Below are 21,728 nucleotides of genomic sequence, written 5' to 3'. Positions count from 1 at the left end.
TTTCTTTCAGTCGACTGGTCACATCGTTCAACCCAAACTGACTCGGGAATTTTAGTGTGAGTGCTTTTATTTTTATTTGAGGTCTAAAAAAAACTTGTGGAAGTTTACAACTGGGCATTCACAAATGTGTGGTTATTAAATGTTCAGCAATGACATCGTAAATTGTGCAGTCATAACGCTATTTAAAAAAATAAAACATTTTGCAATTTCGGAGTTTTCTACAAGTTTAGAAGTAAACAAATGTTTATGTCTTCCAAAACTTACATATGTACATACGTACATATATAGTATCAATGTCTAATATTAAAAATATTAAAAAAAACAGTATTACATTAAGCTTTACGTATGATCTAGAGGCGATTCATTGCAGGCATGTAATTCAACCGTCATGTGTTAAGTTTGTTACGATATTTGTTAATGCTGTCGTGCTAATTTTTTTGCATTCATTTGTTTCATCTTAAAAATCAAAAGATTATAGATGTATTGCAGTTATACAAATGTACAACGCCTGTATATTACAATGATAGATTGGAATCATAGTATAAGTCTACTTACCTCCCGAAAATGTTTTATAAAGCATTGACGGCTACTTACACTTGTTAACAAAATCCTAAAATCCAAGCACCCTACTAATATTTATCATGGCAAATCAAAAATTCATTGACTTTATTACTCATACATTTGTCCCTTTTTATATTGTTAAACAAATATGCGCACGGCGGTTATCTTTTTATAACCATACAATTAAATCTCGACAAATACAAATAACAGTCTCAAAGGTTTGTGCACAGTAAATCTTAATTTATTGGCGAACGCAATTAAACTTTTGCACACAGTTGGCTTTGCTTGATTATTTAATCAATTTTCCTTAGGTATTGAATGCATTGGTCACTATGAAATTTAAGAGAAAGCAGAATTGCGATAAAAATCAAAATTAAATTTCTAATTGACGAGCAGTCAGCAGACTCCACGAGTCTATTATTTTTCGAGGGGCTTCAGTAAAATGGTTATTATAAAACAAAACCGGTAGGGGCATATTGGTTTTAAAAAAGATAAGATGGACAAATAAAAATGATCCCATTTTTAATTCGTTATGATAAATATTGGCGCAGCCTACACACGATATTCCAAAAATCGTTAGATTTCATTTAAGGTGTTCTGCAATTGTACGTGTTATCGTTTATTTAGAATTCGAGCCATTCCATTCGGTATTAACATTAGACAGTGGTTTTATGCTTATTAAATTTAAAAATACATTAAAGAACAATCTACAGGGCTCATTATGCTCAAGTATTTTTCAAGATTTAATAGAATTGGCATGAATATAAGTAAGTTTTGCCTTAAAAAGCCGACAAGTATACAAAAGAAAAAAATTAACATTTCCTTTTAAGGAAAACTTTTATTTATATTGTTTTTAATAATACCTCACGACTGAATAATGGCGGTTTTGACAACGTCATCATGTTGTAACAAACGGATAGTTTTATTTAACTTGGTTTCCTCCATCTGTGGAACTTACTTAACGTTTACTTTATATCATTTCAGAATATCATCTGTTGAAAACTATTAATTTCACGGCAAATCGTCAAATGTGATCTGGAATCTTAGAAGAACTCGAAACGATTACTTATAATAAAGAGACATATGCGATAACATATATTTTTTGAGGAAGTTCGCACATTTCTAACAATGCGAAAGAATACTATTTGGAACTATTCTTTTATATTTATTTGCTGCGTGCTTAAAAGCATAAGTACGCAAGATCATGGCACACATACAGTTTCTGTTGTTTCAAATCGTTACAACGCGCAAAACCAATTCAAACAAAATCCAAATGTAGCATCACGTCACTCATCTAATGAGGCTGGCCAAAGTTTACACAATTCACCCGGAATGGCAGTCGATTCGGAACATGTGACACACATCGCTGCGTCGCACGCTGGAAGTGGTGGAGAACATTCAACTCATCTTGAACAAAATTTACATAGAAGTTCATATAATCTTCTAAGCGAGGCTATGTCCCAGGCTGTCAGTAATGAATTCAGTAAGTTTCCTTTGGACACAATACTTTTGTATCTTGTACGCTTTTGTAATGAGGTTATAGGTTTCCTAAAACAAGTCATTATACGCAACATACTATATTTATGCATAAATTTAAGCTTTCTATTACAACGCATTTTTGAACCCGTTTAAAATAGTCTCCTTTTCTGAGAAACTAATATAACAACTCATAACACTGAGCCACAAATCAAAGATAAAATCCTCACGAAAAATTCACTATATTATTTGAGTTATGCCAAACTAAAGTTCCATATCGAAATTTAAAAGTAAAGCATAATATTTTCAACCATGTGACCTATATAATTAAAATTATTTAAGTTATTATACCCACGCAGAAGGATTTATGATTTTAGTCAGAATTTTGCAACGCAGTAGTGGAGGAGACGTTCCCGACTCTATTAAGAAAACATAAGCATCTCCGTCTGACTGTCCATATGTCTGTCTGTCTGTTCGTTTCTACGCAAACTAGTCTCTCAGTTTTGAAGCCTATCTGGATGAAACTTTAACAATAGTCTTCTTTCTATTGCAGGTAGTATATAAGTCGAAACGGCCGGGATCGGACGACTGTATCATATAGCTGCCATAGGAACGATCGGACAATTTATAGGACAATCTGGCCAAATTGGTAAAACTTCGTTGTTTTTAAATATAAATACTACTCAAAATATAGTCGTTTTATTTGGCTTTAGCAATAGGTTTTTAATTTATTACAACTTTTACTACCTAATTTACTTTCCATAGGAAAAATCCGACCGACCATAGGCTTACGGACAAATCGGCATTTGGTCGTTTTTAAATTTAAGAGTATATGCATGTAACTTGAGATCTAGACGATTTCAGTAACAGGTTTTTATTTTAACTAAACCCGAAACCCTATGTTTAAATATAGTTTATGTAGGAACTACCTTGTCAAATTTGAGATATGATCATTTTATACAGTTTCAGTAGGACATTGAGAATCGGACGATTTCAAGATATAGCTGTCATAGAAACGATCTGGACAAATTCATAGGTAGAACGACTAGAACATTTAACTGCAATGGTATTTAAACTTCGGCTTGCTGAAGTTAGCTTTCTACTTTACTTAATTTGCTTTATTTTCAAACGATTGACACATTTAAGAGGCTCTTTGGGCTAATTTGATTTACACCATTCAATTATACATACTTTGCAATATGTTCGAATATTACAACCTTTTTCATGGTTTATGTTCACGTTATTTGACTAATCTTTTTTTATCATCTAAAGGACCTATTTTTATAAATGTATGTATTATATTTTTGTTCTAATATATTTATATTTTTATATTTTATTATATGTAAGTCCAATCATTTATGTGTAAATTAGTTTTACATTTTTTTCAAACGTGATGTTTCTAAACGATGGACTTTCAACAGGTTCGATGGGCAGCGGTTCTGCAGATGGCGCGTGTGCTGCAGATGACTTCGACTGCTACAACGTGCAGGATCGCTTTGGCATGGAGGCTATTGCAAGCTTACATCGTCAACTTGATGATGATGACAATGGAAACATCGATTTGAGCGAATCTGATGACGTATGTTATAATGCTTTTAAATCTTAATCTGCAAAGTATTTGGAACTCATGTTCCCAAGAGTAGAAGTTATATTAGATCGTTTAGCTGACACAAATCATGCTCGATATTAGTAGAAATATGTATATAATATACAAATTTCATTATTATCACATGAAAACGCTAACGGACTAGGCGTGAGTTTTAGTTTACGAAAAAAAACATGGTTTTTAATGCACATTTTCTTTTTAATTTCATGGTTTAATTAGTTAATGTTATGCTTTTGGCTTATTTGCTGTAATATCCTTGCAGCGGATATTATAATTTTGGTCAAATATATTTCACATTTCATAATTTTACTAATTGGCTTATTTTATTTGGCGCAGATTAAATTTAAAAATTTAATTAGTTTTAAAAATGTTTTGTAAAATACGAGGGATTTTCAGAAGTCAACATATCTTTAAAACTTTACCAATTCCTTTCTGTACCATTCCCATCTCATTTTACCTCAAAACAAATCTTTCTCTTCGCCGAAGTCTACCTTAGTTTTTACAAACAATTGACTGGCTCTTGGTTTTGGGTTTTTTTCTCTTCAATTTTTTTTTTGTTAAATTACAACACAAAAATCTATATTATTTAAATATGGTTTTGACCCATTTTAAATTTTAGCAGTGAAACGATTGAACTTTTAAGTTTTATTTAGATCGGACGTTTTCAGAAATGGTCTCTTTAAATATATTGCGTTGTTAATTGTTATAATAACTACGAAGATGTTCAAAACATCTTCGGCTTGCCGAACGAAGCTTCCTTTCTTGTTGTTCAAATTTTCTATTTTAACATGGGTTCAGATTATTTTAAATCAGGCCTGGGCAAAAGGATACTTCCGCTAAGAATATCGTAACCAGTACCAAACTCCCAAAAAGGTCAGTTATCAATTCAATCAACATAACGAGCATTCATCTCTCTTTCTTTCGCGATTAACACACCTATTTCATTTGCCCTGCCAGATCTCAGGTTTAATATAATCCGCGCCAAATAAACTGACAGCTTTTGAGGCCTTCAGTTTATAAGAAAGCTGTTTAATTCAAACCGATTCGTCCTGACCAATTCTTATTGGCTCAAAAATGTTTAACGTAAGGCACACCTTATAATTTCTCATGCTTATTTTTAGAATCATCAAATAAACATCATTGCCTTATTTTTTTATCACTTTTTAAACTGATTTTTACAGTTTTTACGGGAAGAATTGAAGTACGACTCGGGTTATGAAAAGCGGCAGAAAGCGTTTCACTTTAATGACGATATGCATATATCTGTCAAAGAACTGTGGGAGGCTTGGCTGAGATCAGAGGTGCATAATTGGACGATCGAACAGACCACGGATTGGTTAGCACAATCTGTACAGCTACCTCAATATGTTGATCTTTTCAAATTACATAAGGTTACTGGAGCTGCTTTGCCAAGGTACGCTATAAATTATTAACAATTTATAAATTTGAAGTCAGTTCTGAAATATTTCCATTTGTCATGAAATAAAACAAAAGTGATTGTCACTAAAAGATTATTAAATAATATTAAACCAAATAACAATATTGCAATACAAGAAAGGAAGCAAACTTCTGATTTCAAATTTATATTTTGTTTTTAGACCCAACAAAAGCGTTTTTTGGTTTTCTGATTATATTTTGACTTTTAGGTTAGCTGTGAATAATCTTCAGTATGTGGGCAATGTCCTTGGAATAAAAGACCCCATTCATAAGCAAAAAATTTCATTAAAAGCTATGGACGTTGTTCTTTTTGGGCCACCGAGAGGTAAGCTTTGCAATATATAAGTAAAATATTATTTCAAAATTAAGTGGAAATTTTATATACATTTAAAATCTTCTGGTTTTCTAGAGGTCTGTATGTTCGAAAAACTTTTAATTTTGCTAGGCCATTTGGATATAAGCTTATACCATTTCAAAGCTTCATCCTTCATTATAGAAACACATATTAAAATACATTTTTTATTTAATGCTAGAAACCGGAACCCGTTGGAAGGACTACATATTGGTTACCTTGTTGCTTAGCGCTATTATTGGTTGTTGGTATGCGTACCAGCAAAATAAAAATGCCAAACGTCACCTGCGCCGCATGGCACAAGATATGGAAGGATTGCAGAGAGCTGAGCAAAGCCTACAGGAGATGCAGAAGGTTTGTTTTTTTTTTTAATTTTTAAGAAGCTTCTTTTTATGAGATGTATCAATATTTTTATCAAAGGAACTAGAACGAGCCAGAATGGAACAAGAAAATGTAGCAACCGAAAAACTAGATTTGGAGCGACGTTTAAAGGAAGCCCCCACACTCAGTTCATCAAACTCAGATTTAGAAGTGCAGCAGCTCAAGAAAGAGATTGAGATGTTGCGAAATGAATTGTCGCGTGCAGAATTCGAATTGGTTGATAATTGCTGGGCACCGCCACCTCAGCTTCAATCGTGGTTGCAATATACATATGAGCTAGAAAATAAGAATCATCAGAAAAAGCGCGCATCTGCTGAGAAACAGCTTCAGTCAGCCAGAGAGGCTTGCGAAAAACTGCGCAAGAAGCGATCAAGTTTGGTGGGAGCGTTTGTTTCCACCCATGGAAAAAGTATTGATGATGTCGACCGATCAATTGTTGAGGCACGAAATTCCCTTGGTGATGTAACAAATGAGTTGCAAGAACGTCTTCATCGCTGGAAACAAATTGAGACATGTCTCGGCCTAAACATTGTGAACAACAATGGACTGCCTTATTTGGAGAATGTTCTGTATGGGCGAAATGGAGGCTTACAAAGTTCTATGGGGGGTATGAGTTCCACAAAAGGGTCTAGAAGTGCGTATATACATCATGTTTCATTTTATATAGAGTCTTATACATATTTTGTATCTTCCATTGGCAGCACGTATTACCAACAGCACCGAAGACCTGGATGATGAGTCTGTTCATGGTAAGCTGAACTTTGAGAACTTTTCGTTGCTTGCCACGGAATAAGGCTTGTGCGCTCGCTCGGTCTGTGAGGACAATAAAACACGGCTCTTCAGTCAAAGCATACTACTTGACGAACTAAATAAAATTTAAAACCGCTTATTGAACCCTGAATGAAATCTGTTTTACATTAAGCTCTGTATTAATGAAGGTCATATAACATTATGTGTGTATGATATTTTAATCTTTATATTTGTAATATATCCATTTTATTTTTGATGTATACAAAATGTCATCTACTTAAATATTTGTCAAACACAACGAATACTATAAAACTAAACTGAGTTTTGTATGTGAAAATGAACTTATTAAGGGTGGTTATTTTATTGGCAAATTATTTAAATAAACATATTTATGAGGAAATTAAGTATCGAAATTCGGAGTTAGGCTAAAAAGCTTCTTCCAGGAAAGGTTTTCGTATACGATTGGAAGGTGAGATCTATAAGAATTCCTCAACTTTCCTGATAACTCTTAAGTAACTGAAGCTCTCGGTTTTCTACAATCTAAGTTCTCTTCGGAGTTCTTGCTTTCCTTTGGCCAATGGTACTTCATACTCTCATCGCCAATGTCAGTAACGGTGTTCCAGTCGACGTCGCCATCAATTTTAATCATACCTCACAGATCACAAATCCTGTTTGATTATCATTGAGATAAGAAAAGTTTATAATTGGCCTCAATTTAACGATGCAGCCTTTTCGGTCACCTGGAATTCGTCGAAGGTTAATTAGTGCAAATTTGAAATTACAATTAAAGGCATTACCTTGTAATACGGCAATCGGTTGATGTTCTCTACGTCGCAGGATCTAGGGGAGCTTAGCATGACCCATTTGGCACAGGTATACAATATCTGGCCACACTGGTCTTTCAAGCCATGCTTAGTTCTCTCTTCCCCAAAGGTAAATATTAAAGTAGGCCAGTAAATTACATGTGAACAATAAATAAATAATAAAATCAATTAGTCGTCTCCCATATTTTGCTGGTTTTTCAGAGTGTCTTTGAATAAAAGAAAAAACAGCTGATGCATTGCTCGAAATAAAGAGTTTACATAACAACAATAACAGACCGGGAGACTGCAAATAATTATTGCGTAGTTATGGAGAAGTGGTGGAACCTACAGAGCCCTACCTACATCCGACACATAATATCTTACATTTTAATTTAAATAGATTTCAGTATTAAGAATTACATTCAACAAATAAATTATTTTTACTGATACGTAGTCTATCGATTTTTGTTAAAATGTATAGAAATAATCGATTAGAATCAATCTAAGATTTTTTTTGCAATTATGATCAATTAAAATAATATGGAGCTGTGCTGGATAAAGCAATCTCCAAAAGCACAGACTAGGGGAATGCTTGGCAAATGTTAAGGATGTGAAACATGGCTTCTAACACTGCGATTTTCATTTGGGGAATGGCTGGAATTTATTAAGAATGAAACACAGAGTTTACCTTAAGGAACGGTTGGAATTTTTTTTAAGATGTGAAAATCTGGTTTTCTGCGTACCAGTCAACTTTTTTTTTTTGGTTAAGAAAGTGTTTCAGTCAATAGAACGTGTCATTCAAAATAAACTCAAAATCAATGGATCAGCGATAAATATTTACTGATAAATAACTTTAAAAAAAACACAAAAACAAGAAATAGAATGTATGGTTATTAATATGCCAGGAAGATAGTAAAATAAATTTAAATTATTTTGGAAAATGCCCAAATGGTGATTGTGATCATGTGGGATAGAGTACAAAAAAATATTTTATGCTCAGCGATGCAAAAAACTGTGGTATTTTATTAAAAACATAAAACCGTGAATCTGGATTAAACTAGATCATTTCCACTTGCCTGGAATTCGCTTAATTTTGACCAATTTTTGATTTCTGATTGAAAATATATTAATTATATATGCATTTAATAAAATTCGGTTAAAAACAACCTACTTTTTGTTTAAGCGCTGCTAAGTTAGGTTTTTTGGAAATGACACTAAATAAAAAATAGCAGTATTCAGAAAATACTTAAATATGTCAAAAAGATTTAATAAATCTAACCATTTACGAGTATATACATATGCTGCGTCTCTTTCTAGTTGGGAAAAGTCGCTGTTGTCGTCGCGTCGTGCCCTTAACAAATGCAGTCGCAGTTCAACAAGTGCATGAATACCTCAACTATTTTTAATTTCTTTGTTTTGGTCACACTTGTTTGTTTGAGGAACAATTTAGCGTTTTGTTTTCATTTATAAATTAACTTAAATAAGAACTATCTAAGTAGGCTACCTGTCACAAATTACTGCATGCATTTGCTTTGGCAGAACCAATTTTAAACTCAGCTGAGTTATTGATATCGGTTAGATCTAAGATATAGTACCGGATTATAGAGCCTTCTAGCATCGTCTTACACCGAATCCGGTGTTCATCTTAGTTGTCGTTATGGTGTGTATTTTTCGCATATTGTTAATGTAAAGTGTTAGGATATACCGCATTTGTAGGACATACAACAACTGGAGGTACTCTGCAAGCAACTTTACGAGGCCACAGACATCAGCGTTCGTGCAGAAGCAGAAGAGGCCCTCGTTACATTCGTAAACAGCCCGGATGCGCTGCCAAAATGCCAATTGCTATTGGACCGGGCCGATTCCAGCTATGCCCAACTCCTGGCGGCGTCCACCCTCACAAAACTCATCCAAGGCCTCAGTCTCGAGCAGCGAATCGACATCCGCAGCTACGCACTGAACTACTTGGCTACTCGACCCAACTTGCAGCACTTCGTTGTACAGGCTCTGGTTACCCTCTTGGCCAAAATCACGAAATTCGGATGGTTCGATTCGTACAAGGGGGAAATGGTATTTCAAAACCTATTAGAAGATGTCAAAAAATTCTTGCAGGTATTATTACTTACTTCGGCAATATCAATGTGCAATTTTAACTCTTCTTAACTTATTTCAGGGTTCCGTCGAGCATTGCACAATTGGCGTGCAAATTCTATCACAATTGGTATGTGAAATGAATTCCATCGTCGAGTTGGATGTGCACCTGTCCTTTTCCAAAAACCGGAAAATAGCCACTTCTTATCGGGACCAGCAGCTCTATGACACCTTTTTGTTATCCTGCTCTCTATTGATCACAGCCCGTGAAAACAGCAAAACTATTAATTTTATGGACGAATCGCAGCAAGCGTGAGTTAATTATGCTCTATTTTTGGTTCGATAGGCTCATTTCTTAATGAGAAGCCATTTTTGAAAGTAATTAATAAAGTTGTCGCAGCAACAGACAGGATGTTTTTAGAAAAGGCATATCCGTCCCTATATTTTGTATTCCTAATTAGTAGCACTATAGTACGATATAAACATTTCTGTCTGTTTGCAGTCCAATTTACAAGCATCTATGTGAAGCTTTCGTGTTACATTTTTTAATATGTCTACGCAAATAAAGTTAGAATTAGGAACGATCTATAGATTTATAGAATATGAACAACTATATAAAATTAACGATCAGAACAATAACAAGAAGGCCGAATAGTAACTTAAAAACTTAATCTTAATCTGCATATTTTGTTTAATTTTGTGCTAATAAAGCTTCATTTGCAGAGATACGAATTTAATTCGAATATCGCCACCCCTTTATTTAAATTTGTTATAACTGAAAGGCTATATGTTTAAACTTTGGCTTCTCGAAGTTAGCTTTACTTCTTGTTTTAAATTTAATTTCTGGAAATTAATTTGAAAACTTTTGTTTACCTCGTAGGTTAATTTCACATGTATTGCGTCTAACGAAAAATTGTCTGAGCTTTGACTTCATTGGCAGTTCTACCGATGAATCTGCAGATGATATGAACAATGTTCAGGTATGTACGCAAACGTAATTAATTTATTTGGAATTTCTATTAAATTAAACTTATACGTAGATACCCACAGCTTGGCGTCCTGCATTCTTAGATTCGAACACACTTAAACTTTTTTTTGATTTATACCAAATTTTGCCCAATGGTTTAGCTAGCTACTCCATATCCTGCCTGGTTCAAATGACATCTGTGCGTCGGTCTCTTTTTAGTAATTCTGAAAGAACGAAATTTCTGACACATTTGGTCGAAGGGGTCAGAGATATATTGACGAGCTTGCACGTGAGTACTTAAAGAAGATTTTATTAAATATATATCGCCATCCATTATTTTCAGGGCTTGAGTGACCCAGATAACTATCACGAATTCTGCCGTTTGCTAGCTCGCCTTAAGTCCAATTATCAATTAGGTGAACTTATAGCGGTCCCATGTTATCCAGAAGCAATTGAACTTATAGCTAAGTTTACTGTGCACTCCCTGCATGTATGTACTTGAATATTGTGAAGTGGGTAAAAACTTATATAGGTATCTATTCTTTATCTTTAGTTGTGGCTTTTTGCACCGAATAGTGTACATTATTTGCTTACACTATGGCAACGCATGGTAGCTTCTGTGCCATACGTAAAATCCCCGGATCCGCACTTGCTGGGCACATATACACCGGAAGTTATCAAGGCTTACATTGAATCGCGTCTAGATGGCGTCGCCCTAATTGTCCATGACAATTTAGAGGACCCACTAGATGATCTGTGTATGGTGCAGCAGCAGCTGGAGCAATTGTCGGTGATCGAAAGATGCGAGTATAATAAGACTTGTAGTCTTCTTGTTCAGCATTTTGATCAGAAGGCCCGTATGTATGAGAATCTCTTGCAAACGCCCAACGCCAATCCTGTAGATATCACCATACGAGAGCTGCAATTAACTTGGTTGGTGTACATAATCGGGTCGGCCATAGTGGGCCGCCTTTCCGTTACGACAAGTGACGAGCACGACACTATGGACGCCGAGCTCGTGATAAGAGTGTTGCAACTAATGAGTTTAACAGATGCTCGATTGCCTCAGGCTGGCTGCGAAAAGCTGGAGCTTGCAATACTCAGCTTTTTGGACCAGGTCCGTAAGATGCATAGTAGTGAGCAAGCTCAAAAAGCAAATGTATACAAAAGACTAAGCGAAGTGTTTGGACTGAGTGACGAACAAATGCTCTTAAGTTTTATAAATCGTAAAATGTAAGTAGCAAGCTTTTTAATGCATTCGTCTTTGTGGTTAAATACTACTTGCATTTTCAGTATAACAAATTTAAAGTTTTGGGGACGTTCTGAACCGATCATTACCAAAACCCTGATGTTACTTTCCGATCTCTCTGTGCACTTCAATTCTGTGCGTAAACTTGCACGGCTAGAAGAAGTTCAATTTATGCTTACACATCATACAAGCGAACATTTTCCATTCCTAGGAACGAATTCTACATTGAGTGAAATGAGATGTCGCACCATGTTTTACACATCGTTGGGGCGATTGTTAATGTTTGATTTGGGCGAAGATGAGGAAAGATTCTACAATTTTTTGGAACCTTTAACAAGTCAGTTGTTTAATCTATAAATGGGCATTTTCAGGGTCAATGCTTAAATTTATTATTTTAGTAATTCACTTGCTTGCTTTATCTATACTAGTAGAACAACTATGTTTCTAAGACAATCATTTTTAAATTAAAAATAAGACAAACAATTTGTGTGCAAAATATTAGGTTGACTTTACCCTGGAAATGCCTCTTTAAGAAGCTCATATACCCTGATACAAATACCTCTTTTACTTAGATCAATTTGAATCCCTTGGTTCAGTGTTAATGGACTCAAACATATTTCCTAATGATGAGGCTAAAAAGGCCACTATTGGCTTGGCTCGTGACCTTCGTGGATTAGCTCTGCCGCTCAACGCTCGCATTCAATACACCATGCTCTTTGAATGGCTGTGCGTATGAATCTTGTAAATGCTTTTGTAATATAATAATACTGAGCTTAATCATTACAGTTACTATGCAGACTATTTGCCCATACTATTGCGGGCAATGGAACTATGGGCTCACGATCCTGCCGTTACAACACCAGTTTTGAAGTTGTTTGCTGAGCTCGTACATTGCCGCACACAAAGGTTGGCAGGCAATGTATCGAGCCCCATGGGCATACTGCTATTCCGAGAGGCTTCAAAACTTATCTGTATATACGGCAACCGTATTCTGCATCTTGATGTTCCACGTGATCGACTCTATCCAATGAGACTTAAAGGAATTGCCATATGCTTTTTAATCTTAAAAAATTCTCTAGGTGGAAACTATGTGAATTGTGGAGTATTCAAACTGTATGGAGATAATACTTTGGATAATGTTCTGAATATTATCGCAAAGTTAATTCTTTCTATACAGCAGAGCGATTTGCTGGTGAGTAACTTCAAAACCAATATTATTATTATTTTTAAAACTATTACGATTTCGTTACAGGAATATCCAAAACTATCCACGGCGTATTACAATTTATTAAATTGTCTTTCACAAGATCACGTTTCCTACTTGGCAGCTTTGGAACCGTCTGCATTCGTTTACATATTGAAGAGTCTTACTAAAGGACTTGCGGCGTTAGGTGTGTGCCAAAATTAAGACTATACTTGAAAAAATGTAATGTAACAATGATTTGTTTTCAGACTCAGCCATTTATATTAGTTGCTGCACAATTTTGGATAGTATTGTTTCATACATCTTTAAACAGCTACAGATGAAAGGTACAATTGAAAAAAGGTTTATCGTAAAAAGCATTCGAACTTATTCTCTTATTATATTTTAGTTTCCACATTTCCAAACAAAAAACTTCGGAGTTTAAACCAAGAAAATGCGCAATTTTTAAAGGTATGTATCCATAAGGTTAAAGGTTCTTATCCATAAGCATGAATTGGTATTCCAGATAATTCAAAAACATGTTTTCCCATATAATATATTTCGTTTTAGGTTGTTGAAATTAACTCTGAGTTGCTACAGAGTATGATGTCCTCATTACTAAACAACGTTTTGGCTGAGGATTGTCGAAATCAGTGGTCCATGTCACGCCCATTGCTGGTTCTTATTTTACTTTATGAGGACTATTACCGGTAAGTCTCTTTTCTTTATTATTTCATTATTTAAATAAAACTAAACGTGATTAAAAAATAATTAAAATCAATAAACATTTTTTGAATCCTTCGACATTGTATAATATTTTAGACACTAATCATGTATGAACATTTATATTAGGCTAACATTTTTATAAATTTGCAAAAATCACAAAAATCACAAAAATCCTATTCATTTTATAAAATCTTATTTTGCATTCGTTATTATTGTTATTGTATATTATAAAAAACTATAAAAACAAGAATCCAATAAAATTAACAAAATAGCTCTCAAATTATATTCTAAAGATTACAAATTATGATCTATTTATTTACCAGCTCCCTAAAGGACCGAATTATCTGCGGGCAACCAATGGAAAAACAACAGACAATGGCTCAGTGGTTTGACGATCTTATGGTGGGAATTGAGCGAAATGTGTCCAGTAAAAACAAGGAAAAGTGAGTCTACAATATACATTTAGGAAATTCTGTGCCATCTACAATCTGGTCTTTTTACTGGATGTGCTTAGAATATGATCATATATTATTCTTAAGGTTTTTTGTGCCATTAACTATAACAACAAACCTCTTATTGTTTTTAGATTTACTCAAAACTTGTCAACATTTCGCCGTGATGTGGTTAGCTTACCAAAATCAACCGGAAATTTAACAGGTGTGTCTTTTACATAGTATTATTTGATGTGTTTCGTTTTTAAATCAGTTACTCTTATAGTTCAAGGGTATTCTAGATTCGTGCAGTGTAAGTAACAGATGAAGGAAGCCTTTCCGATCATATGTAGCTTAACGCAGGCTTAACACACTTAAACCATTTTCGGTCCATTGGATCATGAGGTTTTCCCAAATCTAATTTGGCCATATTGGCTAGCAGTATCCTCCCATCGGATGTTAATATGAAGCTATAAATCCATTTGTCTGGTAGCTCTCTGATAAGCTGGGAAAGAACTTACTGACTAAACTCTTGCAGTTAAATATAGGCTTAATACTCTACTTTTAAAGATAAACCTATTAATTTAAATATTCTTAAAATTGTAAAAACGATTATAAAATATACTTTTCGTATTTTTTCGATGCAATGGTGCAGAGCTTTTACATTAGCATTTACGTGGGTCTTTTGCGGTTTTATTATAAAATTAAAGATATACCCGTTACTCATTAAATAAATAAATTTAAGGCTTAGGCCGAAAAAACTGCAAAACCATATGGTAACCACAGTTTGAGTGGTTAGATGAGTTTAGGTTTAAATGGTCTTTAGGCCCAGAAGTTTTTATAGATATTTTTCATTATAATTATTTGCAAACAAATGCCTTTATCTCGCCATTTATACGACGATTTTAGAAACGCACAAGGCAGTAATTCGTTTTTAGAATGTTTTCTCTTAGGATTATTTTAGTTTTTTCCAAAAATGATTAATTATTATTTATAAATTAAGTTTCGCATGTGACATTTTTGGCCATCATTTTATTTAAATTAGCAATATATTGATAGTTTGGTTATCTTTAATTAGTTTATTAAATATGTAAGGGGAGCATCACTAAAATGAATCCTATTAAATGCCAATGGCTTAGTTTTTGGTAGTAATATGTTGCAAAAAATATTTAAAAATATGTTTAAGTTTACTTAATATATATTCTTGACCATTATTACCAGGCGAGTCTTTATAAGCGTGTCCGTCAGTCTGTCCCTTTCTACGAAAACTTTTCTCAGTTTTAATCTTATCTTGATGAAGCTTTCAAAATTGTTTTTTTTATTGCAGATGATATATAAGTCGGAACGGCCGAGATCAGACGACTATATATAGGATCGATCGGACAATGTATAGGAAAATCTGGCCGAATTAAAGCTTCCTAGTATTTCAATATAAATGAATATACGATTTCAACAAATGGTTTTTAAATTTTTTCAAAACCGTACCATTATTTCGTTAATGGTGCCTTAGGAACGGTTGGGTCAAATTTTGCCAAATTTCGTTAGTTTTAAAGAACTTTGTTGTGCATATCTCGCTCTTTTTTTATAACATGTTTTTAAAGCATTTTCGGAACGAAGGGGGTAAAAATAAAGAAACATTCTGTTGATTTTGTAGATATTTGTGTAGATCTCGCAAATTGGGTACCAACAATTTTGTTTTATGGACTATTAAAAACTTTTCCAATAGTATATTTTTTTCATATTTGGATCGGATAAAGTTTGAAAATTGTGGATTGAGGGAATAGCTCAAATTCGGAAGGGTATATAAACATTGAATTATTTATTGTTAAATAACTTGTGTTTTGTTGACTTTACCTTACTGTAAACATTTTTTCCCCTTTTCTGCAAACTACAAATTTTGTAAGTCATGTAGGCGGTGGCGATCACATCGCGACACACGCATCTTCAGCGGCGCATCAAAGTGCAACTTCTGCGAACCATGCACATCTGGTATGTCCGGTAGCTGCAATATAATCCCCTTTGATATCACCAGCTTACAAACTAAAATAAAGTAACAATTCGAGAAACGAAAATATGTTCTTCCGGTGCAGTGAATTCTTTAAAAATGAATTTAACGCATTCTCTTTTTTGTATGGTAATATTTTCTTTACATTTTTTAAGTATATTTTATTATACCCGTTAATTTTTGAGTTAAAGGTTACGTTGTGTTCGTTAAAAATTATATAACCCCAATTTTTGTATGATATAACATAGAATATAGTCTTAATTAAAGAAGCACCCCGAAAAATTAAAAGTAAAGTAAATTTTTATTAACAAAAAATGATTTTAATGTGGTTCTTTGGTTAGCGAGTTGCGGGTTGAGTAACGGGTATATCAGGTCGATTATATCGTTATTTCTTAATTATTAAAATCTATTTCTGACGAACCGATTTTGGTCATTTATTTAAATTTCTGTTTTAACATTTGTACTTGGGAGAAACGGAAATTGCTCTGAAAATGTTATAATGCAAAAAATCGGTCTTGTGTTTATCTTATTCAGGGAATAAACATAGTTTTGTTTCTTGAGTATTGCCTGAACTTCCTTTTGTAAGCCGTTGTAATATAATAATGTGAAATAAACTAGTGTTCCTAATGCTGATTTTCTGGACTTTTGGCCAGCGCTTTCGTGTGATCGACCAGTGTGCGGCGGTGGATTTAAACCCTGCGAGTCAGAGTCCTCGCCATATTAGTGCGAATGGAGAGCTCGAGGAACAATGGTGGTGTTCCGAGTGAAGCGGTGGATCGGAACGACAATGGAAGCAGAATAATATTGAATGGCTAGACGTAAGACTACCAATAAGCTACTTAAATTAGTAAATAGTAGATACTGCAAATCTGTGTCTTCTCACTGGATTTGGGGTTCAATTTCAATTTAATTTGTGGAACAGCTAGGCAGTCAAGTTTACTTAAAGGAATACCCACTGGAAAGAATTGGCAAAACACTGAATCAGGTACGCCCAAATATTATGGCGATGTCAATCTTTATTATGGAGGTTATAAAAAGTTGTATTTGGATGTTGTGGTTCTGTTTCTAGGGGAATTAACTACTCGTTTTCGGCATATATATATCATTCCAGAATATAAAACAGCCAATAGCCAAGATTGAACGCAAGGAAACTGATCGGAAATATCATGCGGGAGTATTTGTCAATAATATTGACGTCCTTGATTTTCGGTATAGTGGCTTTGATGGCAGAGGCACCCCTTTTGAGTGCATGCAACATGCGTGGGCGGGCCGAGATTCCTGTGAATTGATACAAAAGGGTAACAATAGACTACACTCTTTCCTGTTCCATTTGCTTACCCCTCGGTGCCCGTCGCCTGAGCTGGCTGTGTCCGGTGCCATAGTTACGGGTTATTCGAAAACTTGGCGGAAACTTTCCCAAATTCATGGTTTCGGTGCCAATGGAATCGAGGGTGGCGTTATATGTGCCTCTTCGCAAAGATGGTATAGGACTCATGCGGACGTCCTGCAGCTCGATTATGTCCTCGGTCGTTGAACACGTTTCGGATCTTTCACTCTTTCCTGTGGCAGACAAACAAAAATAACGGAGAATAACTTAAACTTATTTCAAAACTATTGAAAATATGATTGGCAAGTAAAAGTTTACTGCAAAGAACACCAAATATGGCAAGATTGATTTGAGTGTTGGGATTATTATAGTTTTTCAATAATGGAAAAAAAAGAAAAGAAAAGAAAAACCTGCTAAATAATACAATTATTACCAATTTAAAGCAAGCTAACTTATTATTATATTAAATTGACAAAGTTATAAGTGTAAGCTCACCGATCTTCCCTGGACAGCAATCCTTGACCTTCTTTATTTTCTTTTTAGCTCTTTTGCCCCAGTATGTATAGTTAACGGCGGCATATTCGAGAAGGGCTGCAAACACAAAGACGAAGCACATGACCAGATAAATGTCGATTGCCTTAACATACGATATACGAGGCAGTGAACTGCGAACACCGGTGCTAATTGTGGTCATGGTGAGGACCGTGGTGATGCCCAGTGCAACCCGGGCGCTCGTCGCCTCGTGGTTAATCCAAAACGAGACCCACGACAGCATCACAATCAGAATGCTGGGCAGGTAGGTCTGGAACACAAAGTATCCGATATTCCGCTGCAGTTTGAATGACAGCGAGAGACGTTGATAGACCCCAGTGGCCAGTCGCTCCTTGCGATCGTTGGTTTCGTAGCCAATGATGGTAAACTGGGGCAGTTCCGCATCTTCCACACCACGGACCGGCGTTGGCTTCCAGTACATGACCACATCACTGACCGTATATCCATCTGCAATAATCAAAGGTAATAAACATATTGACAACGTGCCAAGACAGTGAAGTTGAGTCGAGGTGAACAACGTGCTTGGGATCAATATTTAAAATCTATTAGGTCGAAAAACAATTTGTATAGGTCTTCAATACTCAAAACTATCTATTTCACACATTATTTTATAGATATACTTAGTAATAATGCTTCTGACTTCGTTAGAAGGTCACCGATTAAATTTATCGCGGACATCATGATCGATTGATGGTTATTTAATCATTGGGCTACTCTTATGCATTTTGTTACAGGGGAGATCTATTTAATTTGTACCATTACGCAACATCAAAGGCTCCCCAAAGAGTTTACTTACAGCTCTCTATTTCGACAGTGCAATTCTGGGAGTCTAATGGATAGTAGTGCAAGTCCATCATACACGCGAGGGTTGTGGTGAACCGCATGCCATATGTAACAGCACCATCGCCGCCGAGACGCACCAGTTTATTTCTCTCAGTGACGTCGTGCAGAAAGCTATGCGAATATGTTGAAGATTTAGTTGAACGAAAGTGTTGTGCTCAATAGTACCTGTTTTTGTCATTAGCGAAAAACGTGTCTGGTACCCATATCTTTTCAGCAAAGTCTCCTGATAATGTTAGCACATCATTTATGCCATCGTCACTCTCATCGCCATCAAAATATTGTCCAAAGATATTAAATGCCAAACGCTCATCGCGCCAATACTGATTTAAATACATTGTTATCGTATAATCCTAATAATCAAATGGGAAAATGAATTATTTTTGTTTAGTAAGAACTCTTTTTTTAAGCTCTTCTTACCATGTTAACCTCTGATATGGCGTCAAAGCTGGCTATGGTCAAATCCATGCCGACATGTAGAGGTTCTCCCCCAAAATTGGGCCTGAGTCGAATGTCGTAGCCCTGAAGAATGTTTGATATTGTTTGCGTAACATTCTCAAGGCGGCCGGCAAGCACATCCTTCCGAATACATCTGAAAGTACACTCAGTTTCATAGCTATACGATAGTTGCTTTTACCCAAATGTCTTTGGGTAAAGTAAAAACTAATACATAATTCAATGGACAAGTCTTATTGCAAATTTAATTAAACTTTATTTATTGATTACCAACGTTAATGAAGATTCTGAAATATTGCAATGTATTTATTTTTAAATTTACCATTAAGGCCTAAATATACGGACAGACAGACAGATATACTATTGTTTTTATACTCTTGCAGAGGGTATTATAATTTCAGTCAAAAGTTTGCAACGCAGTGAAGGATACATTTCCGACCCTGAAAAGTATATATATTCTTGATCAGCATCACCAGGAGAGTCGATCTAGCCATGTCCGTCTGTCCGTCCGTCCGTCTGTCCCTTTCTACGCAAACTAGTCCCTCAGTTTTAATGCTATCTGCTTGAAACTTTCCCAAAAGTTGTCTTTCTATTGCAGGTAGTATATAAGTCGGAACGAGCCGGATCGGGCCACTATACCATATAGCTGCCATATAACTGAACGATCGGAAAAGCCATAACTTCGGTGTTTTTAAATTTAGGAAGTTGGGATTTTCTATGGCTTTTATTTTTGGCCAATCAATCCGACCTACCGAATTTGATTAGGATCGGACGACTATATCCTATAGCCGGCATATAAATGATTGATCGGAAAAGCCATAACTTTGGTGTTTTTAAAGTTAGAAAGTTGGGATTTTCTATGGGTTTTATTTTTGGCCAATTATTCCTTATTTCATAAGGATCGGCCGACTATATCTTATAGCTGCCATATAACTGAACGATTGGAAATAGCATAACTTTGGTGTTTTTAAAATTAGGAAGTTGGGACTTTTTATGAGTATTAAGAATACATCATATGAGTAATTTTGGAGAATATAATTTACAGAGTATTCTGCAAGGGTATATCAACTTCGGCTTCGCCCAAAGTTAGCTTTCCTTTCTTGTTTCTTTTATTATAAATCATATATTTATATATATACCAGTTAAAGAGCTGGCCTGTGAGTTTGTTAAAGGTAGTTGCGATACGTAAGCTACCACTTACCGAATGAATTGTAGCTGGGCCCCCAGAAGGAAGAACAGCAGACTACAGGTTACTCCGACGCGCGTGAAACATGGCATATTGACAGCTCTTGCTTGTGTCGTTGTCGGGTCTCAACTTTTTGGAATCGATTGCGCTGTCATTTCCAGCTTTGCTCCTCTCATCGCGGTAGAAAAATGAAGTGCATCCGGCTTTCTTATCCTGGCATGTTTCGAGGAGCTGTGGATTTACGATTGCAATGGGAAAAAGTAATTAACTACTACTTATTAAAGATTAACATATTTGCATCAACTCTTCAATTTTATACTGTTAGGAACATCGCTTTTAACTTAATGCCGCGACTTCTTTAGACTTACTCGAAATGGCATTTATTAATGGTTGAAATAACAATGAAATAAACAGAAGATAATTATTCTAAGCTACTTAAAAGCCATAAATTCAAAAGCGTCAGTGAATATGCATCCGCATCAATTCAAAATTAATGGCGCGATTCAAGACACCTCAAACAAGTTCGAAGACAATAGCGCTAGTAGTACATATATGCGACATTTTGTCCTTTTGTCCTTAAAATCAATGTATTATGTAATGTGGCCGAAATTAGCATTGTATAGAAAATAATTTTAAAGTTCCTTTATCCTTAAATGAACTGCTCGTTTTCGAGAACAACTGAACTAGACGGCAACGCCGAAAACAGTGTCCTTGTTATTACCATTCTATCGAGTGATTAATAAGGCCAATTTTTCTTTTTTCCTAACGCATTTTCGAGGTCTCAGTTTCCAAATTAACGTGCTCTGTCTTGATAATAAAATATAAATATTTTTAACTTGAAGGCCCAAATAAAACCTAAATGAAGACAGGTTTATAATTGGCGGAGGAGGGGGGGGGCTATCTTGAATGAATTTTTCGCTGCCCTCAAAACATAATTTGCATTTGAAGGAGCCGATAAGAGGATACTAACGAATCGGGCAGAAAAAAGCGCAATAAAATAAATGTTTGTTGATGTAGAAACACGTTACAATCGCGAGCAAACAACTAAAGTCGCGCACATTTGTGGAACATATAACTTATGCATTTACGATGGCAGTTTGGCTTGCCTTTTCGTCCATATCACCAGCACTAGCCAATAAACAGGGAATTGGCAATCGCACACATTTAGATAAATGGATTGGCAAACTCAATCACTTCTATCGCTGGTACCTCGATTCCCGACTCAGTCAGTATTTTGGTCCACGCGTAGCCTCGAACTGCTGCGTGTGGGCACCCACAGTATCTATCTAATGAATAATTGCTTATAGAGATGCTTATGCAGGAGCTTCTCGGGTGAGTTCATTTCGCTC

General features: G+C 35.2%; 3 protein-coding genes and 1 long non-coding RNA gene across 12 annotated transcripts; 2 read left to right on the top strand and 2 right to left on the bottom strand.

Annotated features, from left to right (window-relative positions):
- Positions 1-6,892, top strand: LOC108040235 (stromal interaction molecule homolog). 4 transcript variants are annotated; one of them, XM_017117597.2, is made up of 8 exons: positions 1-56; positions 1,546-2,044; positions 3,459-3,616; positions 4,825-5,057; positions 5,290-5,405; positions 5,614-5,786; positions 5,853-6,447; positions 6,515-6,892. In XM_017117597.2, the coding sequence occupies exons 2-8, from the start codon at positions 1,690-1,692 to the stop codon at positions 6,604-6,606; spliced, it is 1,722 nt and encodes a 573-aa protein (XP_016973086.1). In that variant the 5' UTR covers positions 1-56; positions 1,546-1,689; the 3' UTR covers positions 6,607-6,892. The 4 variants fall into 4 exon arrangements, with proteins under 4 accessions (XP_016973086.1, XP_016973087.1, XP_044317162.1 ...); XM_017117598.2 differs by lacking the exon at positions 1-56 and adding an exon at positions 63-232; XM_017117599.2 differs by lacking the exons at positions 1-56; positions 1,546-2,044 and adding an exon at positions 2,621-2,686.
- Positions 6,763-7,773, bottom strand: LOC108040237. Its single transcript, XR_001769055.1, has 2 exons — positions 7,361-7,773; positions 6,763-7,303 (listed from the first exon to the last, which is right to left on the bottom strand). It is a non-coding gene; the product is annotated as an uncharacterized LOC108040237 (long non-coding RNA).
- Positions 7,774-8,761: 988 nt separating this feature from the next.
- On the top strand, positions 8,762-17,993 carry LOC108040225 (ran-binding protein 16). 6 transcript variants are annotated; one of them, XM_017117579.1, is made up of 18 exons: positions 8,762-9,026; positions 9,083-9,478; positions 9,540-9,769; positions 10,338-10,437; positions 10,498-10,713; positions 10,768-10,914; positions 10,978-11,657; positions 11,718-12,010; positions 12,246-12,399; positions 12,460-12,865; positions 12,926-13,064; positions 13,126-13,203; positions 13,266-13,327; positions 13,427-13,566; positions 13,906-14,025; positions 14,169-14,239; positions 15,926-16,002; positions 16,672-16,886. In XM_017117579.1, exons 1-18 carry the CDS (start codon positions 9,024-9,026, stop codon positions 16,783-16,785), a joined length of 3,426 nt encoding a protein of 1,141 aa, XP_016973068.1. In that variant the 5' UTR covers positions 8,762-9,023; the 3' UTR covers positions 16,786-16,886. The 6 variants fall into 6 exon arrangements, with proteins under 6 accessions (XP_016973068.1, XP_016973069.1, XP_016973071.1 ...); XM_017117580.2 differs by lacking the exon at positions 15,926-16,002 and adding an exon at positions 14,300-14,326; XM_017117582.1 differs by lacking the exons at positions 15,926-16,002; positions 16,672-16,886 and adding an exon at positions 17,889-17,993.
- LOC108040227 (gamma-aminobutyric acid receptor subunit beta-like) lies at positions 17,000-21,664 on the bottom strand. The gene is made up of 8 exons (XM_017117586.1): positions 21,589-21,664; positions 20,395-20,610; positions 19,158-19,329; positions 18,906-19,090; positions 18,694-18,851; positions 17,841-18,344; positions 17,357-17,578; positions 17,000-17,296 (listed from the first exon to the last, which is right to left on the bottom strand). Exons 2-8 carry the CDS (start codon positions 20,469-20,471, stop codon positions 17,121-17,123), a joined length of 1,494 nt encoding a protein of 497 aa, XP_016973075.1. The 5' UTR covers positions 20,472-20,610; positions 21,589-21,664; the 3' UTR covers positions 17,000-17,120.
- Between the last annotated feature and the right edge of the window lie 64 nt (positions 21,665-21,728).

The sequence above is a fragment of the Drosophila rhopaloa genome, unplaced genomic scaffold (assembly GCF_018152115.1).
Source record: "Drosophila rhopaloa isolate 14029-0021.01 unplaced genomic scaffold, ASM1815211v1 contig_3, whole genome shotgun sequence".
Taxonomy (NCBI): domain Eukaryota; kingdom Metazoa; phylum Arthropoda; class Insecta; order Diptera; family Drosophilidae; genus Drosophila; species Drosophila rhopaloa.
This window is presented reverse-complemented; position numbering and strand designations above follow the sequence as displayed.